This window comes from Rhinichthys klamathensis, unplaced genomic scaffold (genome assembly GCF_029890125.1).
Source record: "Rhinichthys klamathensis goyatoka isolate OS25496 unplaced genomic scaffold, OSU_Roscu_1.1 h1tg000485l_1, whole genome shotgun sequence".
NCBI lineage: Eukaryota > Metazoa > Chordata > Actinopteri > Cypriniformes > Leuciscidae > Rhinichthys > Rhinichthys klamathensis.
The window spans coordinates 717,033-735,130 of NW_026606972.1; the positions used below are offsets into that span (position 1 = coordinate 717,033).

General features: G+C 35.5%; 1 protein-coding gene across 1 annotated transcript; it reads left to right on the top strand.

Moving 5' to 3' along the window:
- Positions 1-1,288: 1,288 nt before the first annotated feature.
- On the top strand, positions 1,289-11,548 carry LOC130072252 (plexin-C1-like). The gene is made up of 15 exons (XM_056237274.1): positions 1,289-2,402; positions 2,584-2,709; positions 4,390-4,524; positions 4,943-5,043; positions 5,165-5,276; positions 5,358-5,517; positions 7,212-7,323; positions 7,422-7,515; positions 8,065-8,103; positions 8,307-8,440; positions 8,537-8,716; positions 9,102-9,210; positions 10,321-10,482; positions 10,655-10,816; positions 10,958-11,548. The coding sequence occupies exons 1-15, from the start codon at positions 1,497-1,499 to the stop codon at positions 11,087-11,089; spliced, it is 2,664 nt and encodes an 887-aa protein (XP_056093249.1). The 5' UTR covers positions 1,289-1,496; the 3' UTR covers positions 11,090-11,548.
- The last annotated feature ends 6,550 nt before the right edge of the window (positions 11,549-18,098 follow it).

The window sequence follows — 18,098 nt, forward strand, 5'->3', positions numbered from 1 at the left end:
TGCGTTTAAATATCCTGTGAGAGCAATCCTGAGACTGAAAAGCAGGTGGCGCTATATACTTACAATTAATTCAAAGTTCCTGCAGGGACTGGTTTGTTATTTAGTACTGCAGTAGTTATTTTGTAGGAGAATGCTTTCATTGAATCTTTTTCATCGAACACCTACACAATTATTCTGTTATATTTTGTTATTAATCTGATCATTTATGTTATCACTCAGTATACTGCTTTACACCTCATACTTACTAATAAACATGCCAAACATGAAATCCATTAAAAAAGAGTCTGGTCTGATTTAAATTAACAAGCACACATGAACTCACAGAAACATTATTTTAGTTCTGCAAGTCACCAGCACACATTCAGAGCACACAGCGTGGTTACTCTAAAATAAAATATAATATAATATACTTTGTCTATAAGAACACTAAAAGGTCTTCTAAACACAGATCTGAATTGTTCTATATCGTATCATCATCACATGTGCTGTGTTGTATATTAAAGATTTTTAACAAACAGCTGCTGTGCATAAAGTTGAAATATTTCATAGTAGTGCCTTAATATTTCATACATTTTCATTCAATAACATAACGTATATAAAAGTGTGCAAATATCAGCCTAGTTCAGCTAGGCTAATATTATTATTAGGCTGTTTTTGTTGTTATTATCATCATCATTATTATGCCAAAACTGTGTTGACCAGTGTTGCATGAACTGGTGAGTTAAATAATGATTTTCAATGTAAAGAATTTCTGCATATAAGCTACAAATGTAGGCCTATGCTTTTTCTATCGTCTACGAAGTGTGTGATATTTGTGTCCAGTACAATATTTTTTTCATATTTATTGTCAGAGCCTTATAGGAGTCAGGACACTAATACAAATTTTATTATTAATCAAGTTGTTGTACAAACTATGTGGAAAAAATCTTACTTCATAAAAGTGTAAGTGTAAAACTTCCTCTAGATGTCATCAGATAATTTCTAAACCGTTTAGGCCTATTCTACTTTTTAATTGTATGCTTTTTAATTCTATACAAATGACCGCAGATCTTTTTTTTTTTTACGTTTCACTAAAGTAACTTTTTGGATAAATGAATGTTTCAGAAAGTAGGATACAATTTTTCTCCCACCCTCCTCTCACAGCACTGCTGATGATCACTGTGACAAGATCTCACGATAGAAGGCCTGTCCAACTGCTCCTTCGGATATTTAAGATAAGAGTTATTTAAGATTATAATAAATATAAAGTCTGCTGTCAATAAAATGATTAAGAGAGAGTAGCCTACATACGTGTTTCTTTTACTCTTATTTTATGTAGGATTATGAAAAGTGTCTCATCATGAAATGGTATAACTTACAAAACAAGTCAGGAAGTCATCAGGCATCTTCAGAGCCGCTGCTTTCACTTCCATCCACTTCAGCCGTGGACGCATCTGAGCGCAATTGATCTCTGTGACAAGATCTCGAAACTTCAGCTGATCTCTCAGATATGCAAGATGAGAGGATACTTACTTGGAATATTTGTGGTCCCACTTTTGAAACATTGCATTTGCGGTGATGTGGTGAACTTTAATGGAGACATCAAGGACTTTGTAGTTGGTAAAAGTAAGTTGTTCGTTCTTACTGACCATCGACTACATCAGATGAGACTCGATCTATCTGAGGAGAAGAGGAAGGACATCACTAATGCCACTCATCAAAATAGAGTCAACATTCTAGTGCCTTTTGAGGAAAACGACACCCTGATAACCTGTGGGACCTTTAGAGATGGATATTGTGAAGTTCTTGATATAAATGACATTACAAAGAGTATTTACTATGAAAGTCCTTTATCGGTAGGACCGGAACAGAATGAGAAATCGGTTGCGTTCATAGCAGGTCCAAGTACCGGTAGGTTCCTTTTGGTTGGGAAAACGGACGAACAAAAAAAACCTCAAGATCTGTATCCTGTTGTTAAATTGTGGAACACTTTACAGTCTCAAATTGGTGGGATTTTCACCTACATAGAAGAAGGATCAATCCCCTCCATCCAGAGCACCGCTAGAGATGTGGAGTTTGTTGACGGATTCCAGAGAGTTTCATCTTTGTACTTATTTCTCAACGCAAAGACTGTCTCGGAGAGGAAAGTGCACGTCCTGTGGATGAACAGCAATAAAAGAAAAAAGAGAGAGATCTTCCAATCCCTACAGTCTGCAACGATAGAGTGCTGCAATGATAAAGCTCGTCCAGTTCTCGTCGCCTCCACCGTTATTCCCTCAGGGAACGGTGTTATTTGGGCAGGTGTGTTCAGTGCGCAGGATCAGCAGGATCCGGAGAACACCGCGCTGGCTCTGTACGACATCAGTAGAGTTCAAGGCCGAGTGAAGGGTTTCTGCACTACTGGTGAAAAATGTGATTCTGAGGTTGGAAAATCAGCATTTATGTGCTCAGTATAGCCTACATGTTTTTATTTTTTTTATGTTTAGTAGTTTTATCGATTTGAGTTATGTATAATAACTGTAATAGAATGTATAATATGTTGCATGACAAAACCTAATTTCACTATTCACCAAAGTCATAATATTTTCGTTCTTTGTGTTGCAGAGTGGTAGTAACCTTCAGCCGCTCTCTGTGGTGTTCAAGTACAGCTCAATGTCATCAGTGGCAGCAGATAGAAGTGGATCCTGGACTGTGTTGTTCATAGGAACCAGTGATGGACAACTGATAAAGGTCTGTCTCATATCTTATTTTTCACTAATTTCTGAAAAACCCTCCAGATAGAATAAGGCTGTGTAAGTAAGATTTATGTTATTGTGTTATTTATGTTATTCATGTGGTCATGAAAATGGACTCTAGGTTTGAAAATGGTCATGACATTAAAATGATAGGCCTATAACTACTGCAAACACAACAAGTAGTTTCTTCCCCAAACTTGAGTATCTGTGGATTTGGCCATTCACATATTCCATAATAAAACAATGGTAACTTGATTTAAAAAAACACACACATTATATTCAGAAATATGAATCAGATTTGGAAAACCCATATTTAATGCATTATTACACAAAACAGAACTTGAAACATAATTAATATAATAAAAAATAATTATATATTTATAAATAACTATCACTCTGAGACCCGTCACTTTCAACTATTTTAATGGCGAGTACACTCAAAGTCTTCAGTACACTTCAATATGCTACAGACGTACATCTATTGCTATTTTGTATGTATTGTTTTTATTATTATTGTGTTGTTAGTGGAATTGAAGAATTGAGCTTTTGTGACTCATGTTTACGAAGTGTTTAGGAAGTGCAAATGCAAATGGGTTTTAGTGTAGTTGTACGCTGGACTATATTGTGTTTTGGTAATGTTTTAAATTATATTATACATTTCATTATATATATTCTGGCAACGGTCCTGGTGATTAATATATCATCATAAAACAACATGTATAATCATTTTATTATACAATTAGATAAATAGTGCTTTAATTTTCATGCTGTCTACCCATATATTAAAGGGTTAGTTCACCCCAAAATGAAAATTCTGTCAGTAATTACTCACCCTCATGTTGTTCCAACCCCGTAAGACTTTCGTTCATCTTCGGAACACAAATTAAGATATTTTTGATTAAATCTGAGAGCTGGATCACTCCTCCATACGCTTCTAAAGGGATCGAAACTTGCCGGCCCAGAAAAGTTAAAGACATCGTTAAAATAGTCCAAGTGACTACGGTGGCTCAATCTTAAGTTTATCAAGCGACGAGAAAAAATTTTGTGCGCAAAAAACAAACAAAAATAACGACTTTATTCAACTATTCATTTCCTTCTCTGTGGGCCTCGAGATTTCACGTAGTGAATGAATGAACGAATGAACGTAATGAACGAAAGTCTTACGGGGTTGGAACAACATGAGGGTGAGTAATTACTGACAGAATTTTCATTTTGGGGTGAACTATCCCTTTAAACCTTTATTTAGTTGCAATAAAATCAATGTAAACAAAACAATGCGTAAAAGTGAATAAAAGTTAAGCAAATGAGGTATCTATGTGGGGGGGGGGATTTTATTATCAAAAAAATAATAAATTAAATAGGACATACACACAGAAACTTGGAAAAATAAATGAATTAATATAAGCAATGACTAATAATGTGCTTCGTCATATTTTCACTCTGACTCTCTTTTTGTATCTTTATGTTAACAGTCTGTTTTAGTTTCTGTTAGATCTGTTTTATAGTTTTTAACTTAGTTTCTGCATTTCTGAAAACCTTGAGCACTTTTGTGGAATCTGTGAATAATCATACGGTGATAGGTACTCAATATCTTAGGGACATGAATAAAGCATCACAATCATTTAATGATTTGAACTGAGTAAAGTTTGGATAATGATGCGGTTTGTATTTTTAGCTTATGTTGGATGAGAAATTCACACCAGGCTGTCCAATAGTGTTGTACAAATCTGATGATGAACGAGCAGTGCTTCCCAGAATGCACTTTGATCCAGTAGATTTCAAATATATCTACATCGCTCTAAGGAAAGAGGTGAGGTTTAAAACTGTACAGTTAATAAAAAGTGATACTCGACATTTAAAATATATTTTTTTAACCTGTTGTTTTTTCATGCTTGACATAATTTGTGAAACATATAGACTTTTGCACCTTTTCATGATGCTGCATTTACACAATTATTAACTGTAAATATAGCCATTTAAAAAAAAATCAAGTGTAATGTATTTCACCATACCTTACGTTATATTATCCTGACATTAAATTAAGAAACTATCTAACACTGCTGCAATGGGTTTTACTAGAGCTGCTGAGGGAACGACTGTAACTGACAACAAATTTCTTCTGACTGCTGTAATCAACCAATCTGGGGGTTTTTTCTTTCTCATTTAAAAAGCAATGGGAACGCAATAGTGGATGTTTACTTGTGCTTTCTGCTCATGTTTTGATGTAGCTCAGAAGAGTGTCTGTGGTTCAGTGTGCTAAATACAGCTCTCTGAAAGACTGCAGAGCTGCTCTGGATCCTCTCTGTGGCTGGTGTTTAAACACACTGAGGTCAGATTCATATCTGTTGCACAAGTATTTATTAAGTATATATGCTAAAAAAATCTGTAACATGGCCAACATGATGCAATCTGGCAAAACAACTCTAAATGATATATTTCTGCTTGTTTAGATGCTCCACCGAGGACGAATGTTCAAAATCTCCATGGATGTCCACCCCAAAAAACTCACTTCAGGAACCTCTGGTTTCGTTTCAGGCTTGGGATGACAAATCTTCCAGAAAGGTATTATTATATTTGTTTGAAATAACTATTTTACATTGATTAGCAATTCCTATTGACATATTAATAGCCTTTCCTTCACAGATTACGCTACATCTTGCCTTGAGTCTGGAGAGCACAGGAAAACCCGCCTTCTCATGTTCCTTCACCACAGGAAGTGTGAATGTGTGTGACGGGTCTGATCTGACTGCAGTTTTCCCAAACTGCTCCTGTAGTTTTTCAGACCACATACTTTATACTGGAGGTTGGTTCTCTGTCAGTGCATTGGATTGGTGTAGTCGTTTGCTTAATTGTACTGAATGTGCACTTGTAGTGTACTTCATATTTTAAAAGTATATATTTAAAACATATATATGTATTAATGAGAATACACTTCCATGACTAAACACTTGCCACACTTAAGTACACTTAAAAAGTGCACTTCATAATAATGTCAAATAAAAAAAATTACTTTCAAGTATATTTTAAATCATTGTTTTAATAAGTCAATAACTTATTAAGTTAAATTTGAACTGTAGTGTCATTCAATGCGTTAATATATTTTAAATGTGCTAAATTGCAAACTCATTGCAAATGTATAATTACAAATATATTTAAAGAGCTACATGACATACAAGTTTAAATAGAAATGACATAACTTTTTAGTTTAGCATATTTCAGACAATAGGAGTAATTATGACATTATGTATACTTAAAGGGATAGTGCACCCAAAAATAAAAATTCTTCCCCCTTGACTTCTATAGTATTTTTTTTCTCCATACTATGGAAGTCAAGGGGGTCCATCAACTGTTTGGTTAACCATATCTTCAAAATATCATCTTTTGTGTTCAGCAGAAGAAAGAAATATACAGGTTTGGAACAACTTGAGAGTGAGTAAAGACAGAATGACAGAATTTTCATTTTTGGGCGAACTATCCCTTTAAGTAGGCCTATGTCAAAAGTACTTTTAATTGCATTTCATATAGATTTAATAAAAAAAATGTTTTTCAATTATACTCTTTTTAAAAGAATGCTAAATTATACTTGTTTTTCACAAGGGTTTGTAGAGAGGCTGAAGGATATTGTATCAATGTTATTTTAGTAATGTAGAATTAAGCTGTTCATCAAACCAGTGAGTATATGATTACAATAATAAATTAAGAACAATATCAAGATATTTAGCAATATCACGTATAACGGACTGTTTTTGTACAACTAAAGTAACTGGAAGCGCATGACACCAGAAGCCACGCACTTTCAAAGTTAAAAATGGCCGCTTCTGCTAGATTAAAACAAAGGTGGATAAAAGACAATTAGCACAAGGGATTGCCAAATAACAGATCAAGAAAGTGTAAATACACAACATCAGACTCAAATCAGCAATATATAACCTATGATGACAACATACATAAAATGTGCTGTATTCCGAAATTGCCTTCACTACTACAGTAATTTACATTTTTTTTCCTAGTCATTTTTCCTATAATCTGTATGTTTTTTTTTTTTTTTTTTGACTTGTAACATTGATTCAGTAATATTGTGTGACTGTTCCAGAGAGGGAATTAAGTTATGTCTAAATTCTATGACCACAGAGCACCCGCACAAGAAATGTCTTATTTCCACGAGTTATTTCCTCTCACTTTCTCAGCAATCGTAACCATGGTGGTAAGCCTCAAGTCATGACACCTCTGACTCTGAAGCAGCAGGGGGAAACAAGAAAAAAGAAAAAGAAATACAAGCAAAACAAATGAGACAAGTCTGAGCTGATAAAATATAGTATATCTTGCATCATGCAATGTGAGCCACTTTGGATTTAAATGTCTGGCAAATGCATGCAGTAAATATAAATGTGAGAAGTCCTGATCAAACTTCTGTTTTTTTGTGATGACTAATGATATCCAGAAAATCAAGTAATAATTTTTAAAATCTCATTCTGATTTTTTTCGTAATCCATTCAGATTTAAACGTCTCAGCTGTTGTTGCTGTTGAGGATGAGAAGATCACAGAGACGCTGACACTGAGGAACTGCTTGAATATCACAAATAATTCACCACATCCTTCATATACACAGTAAGAACTGCACCGCCTAAAAGAGATTCTTTCATTCTTCAAAATGCCATAAAGTGTTTAACACATTTCAGTCACATTGTAACATTAAATAAATGCAGGTGTGTGCAGTGTGTCTCATCTGGGTGTCAGTGGTCCTCTTCCTCTCAGCGTTGTGATAGGAAACATGGACCTGGACCCCAGTTACACGTACAGGTGAGACCATGTTTAACCAAACTATTCAATGCAGTATATTTGCTTATTGAGAAATAACAATTATCTTCATAAAAAGTCAAGATGATTAATTAAGTTGAAATTAATGAATTAATTAAGCACTAAGTGAAAATAGCAGTATTTTCTTTGTAATAGGTGTAAATAGTAGTTAGATGCAAATTATACTTATAGTCCAAATAGTGGCAGATACTATTTGCACCTCAGTGTATTGTAGTTTACTATCAAAACGTATACAATAACACTTATACTAATATTTTCTTGATTTTTATATAAAATAAATCCCTCTTCGAGCTGACATGCGATGGGAAAAGGTAGAAGAATGAGTTCAGAAAAAGGCGCAATATTTTTGGGTAATTTTGTCTGGCTCAACCAGGTAATGGTGGCCAGATTTAGTATAACTAGACTTTGCCAAGAAGCCAGGCTATTTGCACTTAATTTATTGTTAATAGCAGAAATATCATTGTGTTGACTGAATCGAAGTCAGGAAGTGAATGAACCGCTCAGAGTTCTCTCTCTTTTTCTGCTCTTTAGGATGCGTGTAAAGATCTGTTCTCTGAGATTATCTACAAAGTAAGTGTCATACTGAGAGCTGAGGATTTTGTTTTTAGAAGCACCAAAGGGCATGTAAAATGTTCTTTAAAATACAAATAAAATTTAAAATTCTTTCTCAGAACAAAATGTTCAATAACTTATATACTGTGCTAGATTATAGTGTTTTTTCGTGTCTTTGTCTGGATGATGTTTTCAATGAGCCCACCATTTGTGTCCTGCAGGAGCCAGAGATTCTCTCTCTGGAGCCCAACAAGGTTTCTTTCCATGGCAGAAACAACGTATTATTAAAAGGAAGGAACCTGGAATCTGTCACTAAAATCCATATTCAAGGGGATCTGGACTGTATTCCTAAAGAGTGAGATTCTGTGTGTTTATGATTAGTTATATTTATGAAAGTGTGTAGATTGATATAAAGGATACTGTATATCTGTGCATGAATGTTTCCCCTCAGATCTCCAGTGTTTGATCGCTCCAGTGACACTTTAAGGTTCCACATTCCTCCCAGTGGAACTAAAGGAACAGTGAAAGTGTGTGTTGTTACTCCTGACGACCGTTGTCATGGTAACAGTGTCATCACTTACAGTTCTCAGCCCAGCTGCACAGGAATACAGCCCACAGTCTCCTGGAGGAGGTAAGAGCTTTCAGACCACTGGCAGATCAGCTTCCACATACAGGCATGTTTATGTCATTGTGGGGACTTTCTGTTAATTTTATTATCAGGACTAAGTCCAGGGAGTGAATTTCAAGGGGAACAGAGTTCATGTTCAAAATGTAGAGGATTTCCTTCTTTTATCCATGTAATAGACGCTGTGCAAATTTCCTACATACTGTCAATAAAGTGGGATTTTCTGCATATATGGTTTTAAAAAAAAATATATTTTTTGTATATATATATATATATATATATATATAATGTATTTTTTATTATATGTAGTATTATTTTTATACCGGTTTCACTTTCCCTGATTCTGAAGTCTGCTTTTTGATTAAATTGTTTTAAATATCTCTTCATTCAGTGGTGGAAGGAAGATTCATGTTCAAGGGAGCAATATGGAATTAGTGGAATCAGTTATTTTCCAAAATCCTGATAAAGTGTTCCAAACACACTACAACCGAAGCGCAGGTGTAAGAAGTGCTTATTATGCTTGCATTGGGCTAAAAGTGAGCTATTATCCTAAAAAACATCTAGTCAAGCAGCTTACAACACTTTGGGCCCTATTTTAACGATCTGAAACGCAAGTATCAAGCGCGAAGCGCAAGTAACTTTGTGGGCGGGTCTTAGGCGCTGTTGCTATTTTACCGGCGGGATAAATGACTCTTGCGCCCGACGCAAGTTTAAAAGGGGTTGGTCTGCAATAGCTTCATTATTCATAGGTGTGGTTTGGGCGTAACGTGAAATAAACCAATCAGAGCGTCATCCAACATACCCTTTAAGAGCAGGTGCGCATGTTGCATGGCGGATTGCTATTATAACGGCGGATTTACCAGGCGCGCGCCAGGAGCGGTTCACAGCCGAGGAGACCAACGTTCTTGTCAGGACCGTGAAAGACAGAAGTGACGTTGTATGGGGATGGGAGAAACCCACCCAAATCAGCGTCGGTTAAACAGGCGTGGGAGGAAAAAAACTACATTTTTTTACATCTTCATGGACACCACAATGATTTCCCTCATGTGTTAATATTTTTCCTTGTTATAATGTATGATTTGCAAAAATAAAAACTGCTTCATCTGTGTTGTTGAGAGAATCAAAGTGTAGCCTATGCGCGTTGTGCTCCCGCTACATTATGGCCAAGCATGCGCGCTTAAATAGCATTATGAACAACGCGCAACTCGCCACTGACTTTAGACTAGGTTTTTTCTGGTCAGTGGCGGAATTGTTTTCTGGAACTGCAAAATAGCACTAGGGAATGTTTGCGCCGACCCGCCCAGGGAGCGCAAGTTCATTCCCTAGTTTACCGACGTGTGTCTGTGGAGGGAAAAGCCTGCTTTGCGTGGGTGCAAAATAGGAATGATACATGCGTCAGTGTACAAAGTCATTTGCGTGGGTGCAAGATAGGGCCCTTTATCTGACATATGGAGATCAACAGTCAAACAGGCATATTTCACACATAGTGCATGAGAACTTTGACAGGTTGTTTAGTTAATTTACTGCTAGTATAATTGTAAAACATTATAGTATTCCCAGCTTATATGTAGCTTCATTTAGTTATTATTTTAATTGTCTCTCTTTCTCAGGACATGTGGTTTCACTCACCAGAAAGTTATAACAGATATTCATTTAAGTTGAAAGTTGGAAACTCCACTGTGGACTGTGGGCATTTGTCCTACGAGCCTGATCCAGAATTCACTGGATTCATCACCTTACAGGTGGCCGACCACCTACAGGTGAACATTAAGGTGAGTTTAGTATTAGAGTGAGTTTAAGATCAATGTACAGTCTGCATGTTTTGGCATTCATGCCTATTTTTTCCAGGCCCTGGTCTTAAAAACTCCCAGAAAATATATTATTGTGAGCAGTCAGTGTTTTTGCACATCAGCATTTGAATCTCCATACACATCTCTTTCTCAGAAACAGGCAGATGCATTGAACTTGAGTATGAGTGAGGTGAATGTGACGGGTCTACGGGGAGATCAGCAGTATCAGTGTGTTTTGGAGAAGATTGAGTCCAATGTCATCATCTGTAAGATTAAAGGAGAATCAGGAGCCGTCACATCAGTGGACTCAATAACTGTACGCCTCTTTATAAAATTTTTTTTTTGGGGGGAGGGGGGCTCTCATAGTTTGACTGTTAAGTTTAATATAAATCTTAGTAAACATTACGAAATATTTTATGATAGATACTATAGATCATTTCTTACATTGTAATTTCAGATCAGTGTTGGGGATTCTGATGATCTCATGACGGGACAACATCGAGAGTATTTGGTGTTTTTTTCTATAGTATTTTCTTTAATATGCTTATTCTTTATTCTTATCTTTTGCATTTTGTTATCAATTTTTTGAGTCTACACTATCTAATCTGTTTGTTCTATTCAATGGCCACTGCATTTCAGATACGCACTAACCACACAGCCTTTATAATTAAAATTATGCTGTAAAGTCCTGTTTATACCTATAAGTCAGAGATTACCACAGTAATATTATTCTTATCTCATTTCTCACCCTTCTGATCTTGTCAGATCCATTCTGTGGAGCTGTTCTCCAGACAGCAGGTGGCGCTTTACACTCACTTATTATACACCGTAAAAACAGTCATTCAAAGTTCCTACAGAAGACAAGTCTGCTATTTAGTACTGTAGTACAATTATTTTGCAGTAGAAGTCTTTGCGTGTATATTTTTCATTGTATCATTTCATTGTACCTACAGAATTCCATAGTTCTCTCATTAATCTTATATTTTATAGATGTAATAAGTATACTGCAAAACACAGTATAATTACAAATAAACATTTTACAATGCTTTACTTCTAGATTATTACTACAGTTATATGACGTATCTCAGCTATTAATTACAATATAATTATTCTTTATTTCTAAATATTGAGCAATACATGCAGTTCAGAAATGTGTGCCAAAATAAATCAGTGCCAATCTTCACATATTTCACAAAATGGAAATATTCCTACTAATAGGTGAAAAAAGAACACAAAATGAGGTGTGAAACCAAGAAAAACTCCAAACCTCTATGTTTGCTCAAAATCTAACAATGCTGTAAGATGTTAGACTTAGTTTCCTCTATTATTCTGCAAATAGAGTCACTTCAAATCACCTTTGTGAAGAAGAACTGCTTCAAATAACTAAATTTACTATAATTATTCTGGCAGAAAAGCATAATTATTAAAACCACAAATACACAGAGTAACAAACATATACAATTACAGCACATGCTTTGAGACACAATCCATCAGACAGTGATAAAAATAAAGGTAAGGAGAGAGAGAGAGAGAGAGAGAGAGAGAGAGAGAGAGCGAGAGAGAGAGAGAGAGAGAGAGAGAGAGAGAGAGAGAGAGAGAGAGAGAGAGAGAGAGAGAGAGAGAGAGAGAGAGAGAGAGAGAGAGAGAGAGAGAGAGAGAGAGAGAGAGAGAGAGAGACTGCTATTACTATAGCAACCAGACAAGCTGTATTCCTGAGCTCTTCGCTTATGGAAGGATCAATAGCACATTATCTTCTAGGAAAGCCCCTTCTTCATATTTTTGTTATGTGCATTTTTTTTTTAAACAGATCATTAAGAGTTAGATGGGGAGTCTGAGAGGGTAAATTCATTCAAATAAAGAAGTGTGAAGACTGCACACTGAAAGTTACTGCTCCAAAAGAATTTATTAAAAGGCAACGTTTCGACCCTCAGGTCTTCATCAGGCACAATATCAATGTAGAGTGAAGTCAACTAAATTAATTCACCGAAAATTAATTAAAACTCGAAATTAAAAACTCGAAAAATTTGAATATCGTGCAAAAGTTCATTTATTTCAGTAATTCAACTTAAAAGATGAAACTAATATATTATATAGACTCATTATATGCAAAGTGAGATATTTCAAGCCTTTATTTGTTATAATTGTGATGATTATGGCTTACAGCTTATGAAACCCCAAATTCAAGATTAGAATATTGTGAAAAGGTTTTCATAGCTGTAAGGCATAATCATCAAAATTATAACAAATAAACGCTTGCAATATCTCACTTTGCATGTAATGAGTCTACACAATATATTAGTTTATCCTTTTAAGTTGAATTACTGAAATAAATGAACTTTTGCACGTTTTTCGAGTTTCACCTGTGTGTATTAGAAGATATTTGTTTTTAATGACTCTACAAGTTTGATTAAACTATTAAACTCAAAATATGGAGAAAATATGTTGTATGTTTTAAATATTTTGAGGCAAGAACAAAAATACTAAACTTAAGGTATTTTAAGGTATTTATCTGCCAAAATTATTTGCAGAAAATAAAAGCAAACTACAGCTACAGGTTGTATTTTACTTTGCATTTTTTTTTTTTTTAATGCATAAAACAAAAAGCTCACAGGAGAAAGCATACATTGACTACAACATAATCAGTTAATAATATTTGGTTGGTTCTCTCTTGTTTGTAATTTGTTTGTATGAAACCCAGGCCAAAAATTATGTTCTCACAATCGGGCATGTTTCATTGAGTTATCATAAATAAAACAATAGACTCCAAGCACAACTGTGCAATATGCTTACAAAATCTTTACCAAATTTGTATTATTTTTAAATAAAGGGTGAAAATGCCAATTTTCCTAGGCTGGACATCACTTTTGGCCACTACTATGATTACATCAATTTGTAAACTTATTCAGGTTTCACATCAGCAAGAGAAACGCATCAGCTAGCAAGCTCTTCAAGGAATTAGAGCATCATTCACAGAAGCATTGTGCTCACACACACACACACACACACGAATGCTCCCCTGGATCACAGCAGAGAAACACGCAGTCCCGAACTCTCAGAAATTAACCCTACTGAGCTAGGCTTTTGAGAAAAGGGCATCTGCTTCCAATAAGCCCTGGTTAATACTTGTTATCTGCACATTCAGGGGTATGGAGATTTCTCAGAATCCTCGCAGATCCAACTTGCAGGAGGAGCGCCACAGGCTGCCACCACATCCCTGAGGAGACCCAATGAGATTTATGTGCAGGAATGAATAGAAATATGGAAATATTTATGAAACTGAAAATAATTATGGAAGGAGCGTAAATATGTTTATAAACCTGACCAAACAGCACTTGTGACGGCAGAGGACGGGGTGTTCTGTTTTTGTTGGGAGGACTGCGAGTATTAATGAGCTTGTTGAAGAAAGAGATCTTTATTAAAGTAACATATGTTCACAAATTCTTAATCCTGTCACATAAACCTTCCTGCGTTTTTTATTTTTTATTGTTTGGCATATTTATTAAGCTATTTTTTTCATTGGAACTCAATGTTTTTTTTTTATCCCATATATAAAATTGTGTGTGTGAGAGAGAAAAAGAGAGAGAGAGAGAGAAGGGTCATCAAACCTAACAGCCTAAACAGTTCACACAGGTGGCCTATTCACCCTCTGGCTAACACGACAGGTGACAGCTCTGTGCAAAGGTATTCTTTTCAACTCTTTATAGAGCCATTAAACAATCTGTGAGCAAACATTCCTGGAATTACCATTAGATATGAAACATTTGTGAGGTAAATTCTGCAAATTAGGCTGAACTCTATTGCAGTGATTCAGTTAGGTCCAGTTCAGTGCATAGTCGATTCTTTCTGCCTGACTAAATAAAAGTGCCAAAAGCTTGTGAAGACTGTAATCAGAGAGAGACTAAACTGCATGGCAAACAAACCGGCTTTCCCAACACTAATTTAGACTCAGTAAATCTCCTGTGACAAGGTAAACTGAAGCGAAAGAAAGAAAGAAAGCAAGACAGGAAGAAACAGTTAAAACACTGATCTTCTTTGATTAAAAAAAGTACCTTAACAAGGGAAGTGTATAAAATAAATACAAAAACAAAACATTCATCATTCATGCTACATATACATGAGTGAGAAAACAATAAATGCTTCACATTCATAAACAAATTGATAATCATTACAGTCTATTTCAATAAATATATAAAATAACAAAATAAAACAAAATAAAATCTGCTCTAGCCATGAATGTGAATTTTAATTAAATCGATTCACATTAATTAACAATTTGATAATTATTAGTCTTTTTCCATTAAGTAAAATACAAAAAAATTATTCAAGCTCCAGCCATGATTTAGAAATAAAATGTCTCACCTTAATTCAAATTTGAATAAGACAATAATGCTTCACATTCATTAAAATTTGATAATTATTAGTCCATTTACAGTTAACATTTTTTAAATAAAATAAAATCTGCTCCAGCCATGAATAAGAAAAAATTCTTCACATTAATTATCAATTTGATAATTACAGTCTCTTTAAAGATAAAATAAAAACAAAACTCATAAAAACTGTGACTATAACTGAATAAGGTAACAAAAAGAGGAATAGCTGTTTACTTATGTGAATGTTTGAACTCAAAGGCTGTGAAACCAGGCACTTATTTCACAACCATTAAAACGAGTAAATTATGTCACACCAATACAGCACCAAATCTTGTGCCATTAATCAAATTTACTGTATGTCATTTATTGTGATTTGGGGCATGATGATCTGGTGTTTTTCTGAGAAATCTCTCGATGATTGTAATATCCAGACATTCTCATTCAAGCGTTAACTGTATTTAAGTATTATCTGCAATGCATGTTGGGACAATGCTATCAGGATGATATTGATAATACAAAGATATTAGCCGCATTAGTACTGTCCTTGAGTCAGCGGGCACTTTGACAGAGAGAAGAAGAGAAAAGGGCGAGAGAAAGCGAGAGAGTATGCATCAGAAGGGGAGGAGCTGCTGATGGGTGTTCCTACTTGTCTGGCGTTCTGCCACTTTGTTCTAATCACCACTTCCTAGAAATCCATTTCCTGGTGTGTGGAATTCTGGGAAGCCTGCTGTACTGTAGGTAATCCCAGAGAAATTCCTCTCATCTCTCATCTCCTTAGACCATGAAAGAAGACACTCTCCTTCCATCATTCGGTGTGCACATCAAGGTTACGTTTGTGTGTGTGTGTGTGTGTGTCTATGTGTGTGTGTGTGCACGCGCGCTGCTCCCAGGAAGGCAGATGCCCTTCTGGGAACACATCTTTTGTTGCTGGTAGCCAGAAAAGCGTTTCAGGAGGGAAAAGAGAAAAAGTTTTTCACTCATTATGTTCCATCTTGGCTCCAGTTGAGCACAGTGATGCTGATTCAAAGAGAGAAAGAAGGAGAGAGAGAGACATGAGAAAGAAAAAAAACAAATCTATGTGCATAACAACCAAACCTATTAGTGTGAGGGATATTGACTGACAGGAAGAAAAATTTAAATACGGTCCTAATTTATTCACCCTCATGTTGTTTCAAATCTGTTTGAATGTATTTTTTTTTTTTTAATGGAGCACAAAAGCAGAAATTTTGAATACTGTCCTGGTTGCTGTTTTTAAAAAAAAATTATATGCAGTTGGAGACTGGAGCTTTCAAGCTTCAAAAGGGATGCAAAAGTAATCATAAATATGATTCATGAGGTTTTTTATTCTTCTGAAGTCATATTTGGTTGAGAAACAGACTTAAGTTTCATAAGAATTCTTGACATTTGTGAACAAATCGTTCACACCTGTTCTGTGAATCAAATCAACCATCTGATTAAAAAAGATACGAGTCAAAAGAATGATTTGTTCACAAACCAGACATTAGCCCCTTTCACACATTCAGTCTGTACTAGTAAATTACCGTTAAGAGATCATGTGTTAAAAGAAACAGGACCTTTTCAAAAATACCGGTAAATTGGTTCCGGGATTTTACCAGTAAGGGAAGTTGTAACATTACTGGTAATTTACCGGTAATGTGCTCTGTGTGAACGCAGAATGAAGATTACCGGTATGATCACGTACTACGTCAGAACATGCTGACGTAAGAAGTCTGCTTTGGGCCAATCATAAATACTTATGAAGATGATGTGATTACTCAGCGCTGTTTACATTAAGCTTTTTAATAGTTTTTCTATTCATATATATGCTAGATGATCATCTTTGACCGTTGCACCATGTTTTGCAGCTCTTTCAACGTGTCGCGCTCGAGACCCAGCCTTCTTTTCCATTCATACTATTAATTGTATCTTGTGTTTTTAAGGGCAAAAATGCGTTCTGTTTGATCATCCTCTTATGCCTTTCACTCAGACGTCAACATTTTTTTTGTCAAATCGAACAGATAGTAAAACTAAAGAACTAAAACTAAAATGTTCTCTCATGAATATTTTCAGTGAATAATGACCCAAAACTAATGCATAGACTACTTTTACAATCCGTTTATGATGCTTGTGTGGCTTTTTTAAAGCTTGAAAGCTTCAGTACCCATTTAATGCAATTTCATAGAAAAGAGCAACGAACATATTCCTTAAAATATTTCTTTTGTATTTCCACAGAAGACAGAAAATCATACCAGTTTGGAATGACACACTCTTATATGCCATGATTGAAGAACCATTTTTGGTTCTCCAAAGATCCTTTTAGTGAACAGTTCTTAAAATAACTTTTTTTTTTCTTAGTGGTTGTCATTTAAAAGAATCTAAAGAACTTTCTTCCACAATAAAGAATCTTTTGTGCAATGGAAAGGTTCCATGGATGTTAAAGGTTCTTCATGGAACCATAAATGCCAATAAAAATACTTTATTTTTAAGAGTGCATGATGGTGATTAAATGATGACAGAATGTTAATTTTTGCTCAACTATGCCTTTAAGGAGTGTGTGAGAGAGTGAGTGTGTGGGTGAGTGAGCGACAGAGAGAGTGACGCTGATTAAGCCATAAAACGATGTGTTAGAGCTGTTATGCAAGTCTGTCTCCTCACACTCCAACCTCCACTCCGTCTTCGCTCTTTTACACACTCCTTTTCTGCACCTTTAGTTAAAAATAGCTGCTAAAGGTTAATTGCTGTGCATTATCAGTTTGCAGAATCAGTGCTGTGTTTTTGCCTTCATCATATGTGCCGAGAGCCATTTGGATCTGCTTGCGTCTGAATAAACGTGTGGCTCAGGCCAGGGCAGGCTCACTCAGATCTCTCTCTGACATATGGTGCTACATTATCATCTTGAGTTTGTGTCTGTGTTGCATGTCTGATCACATGAGTGTGAGAACACAGTGCCCTTTAGTGCACATAGTGTACTGAGATAAAAGAAAATCTAATAAACAACTGTCAATCTCACGACACACAAATGAAAATTGCACTGTTAACCAGGGCGCACACTGCGATTTATAACAGTCCTTTACGATTATTGCTTGTCAGACTGTACGAACATGATCCTCGCTGTAAGCCATGTCACACTGTGATCTCAGTTGTCGTTAATGTCAGACTGTACGACAGTCAAGACGTGTTAAAAATGGACGTAGGCCTACACACACAAAAAAAACTCCTCTGGAATTT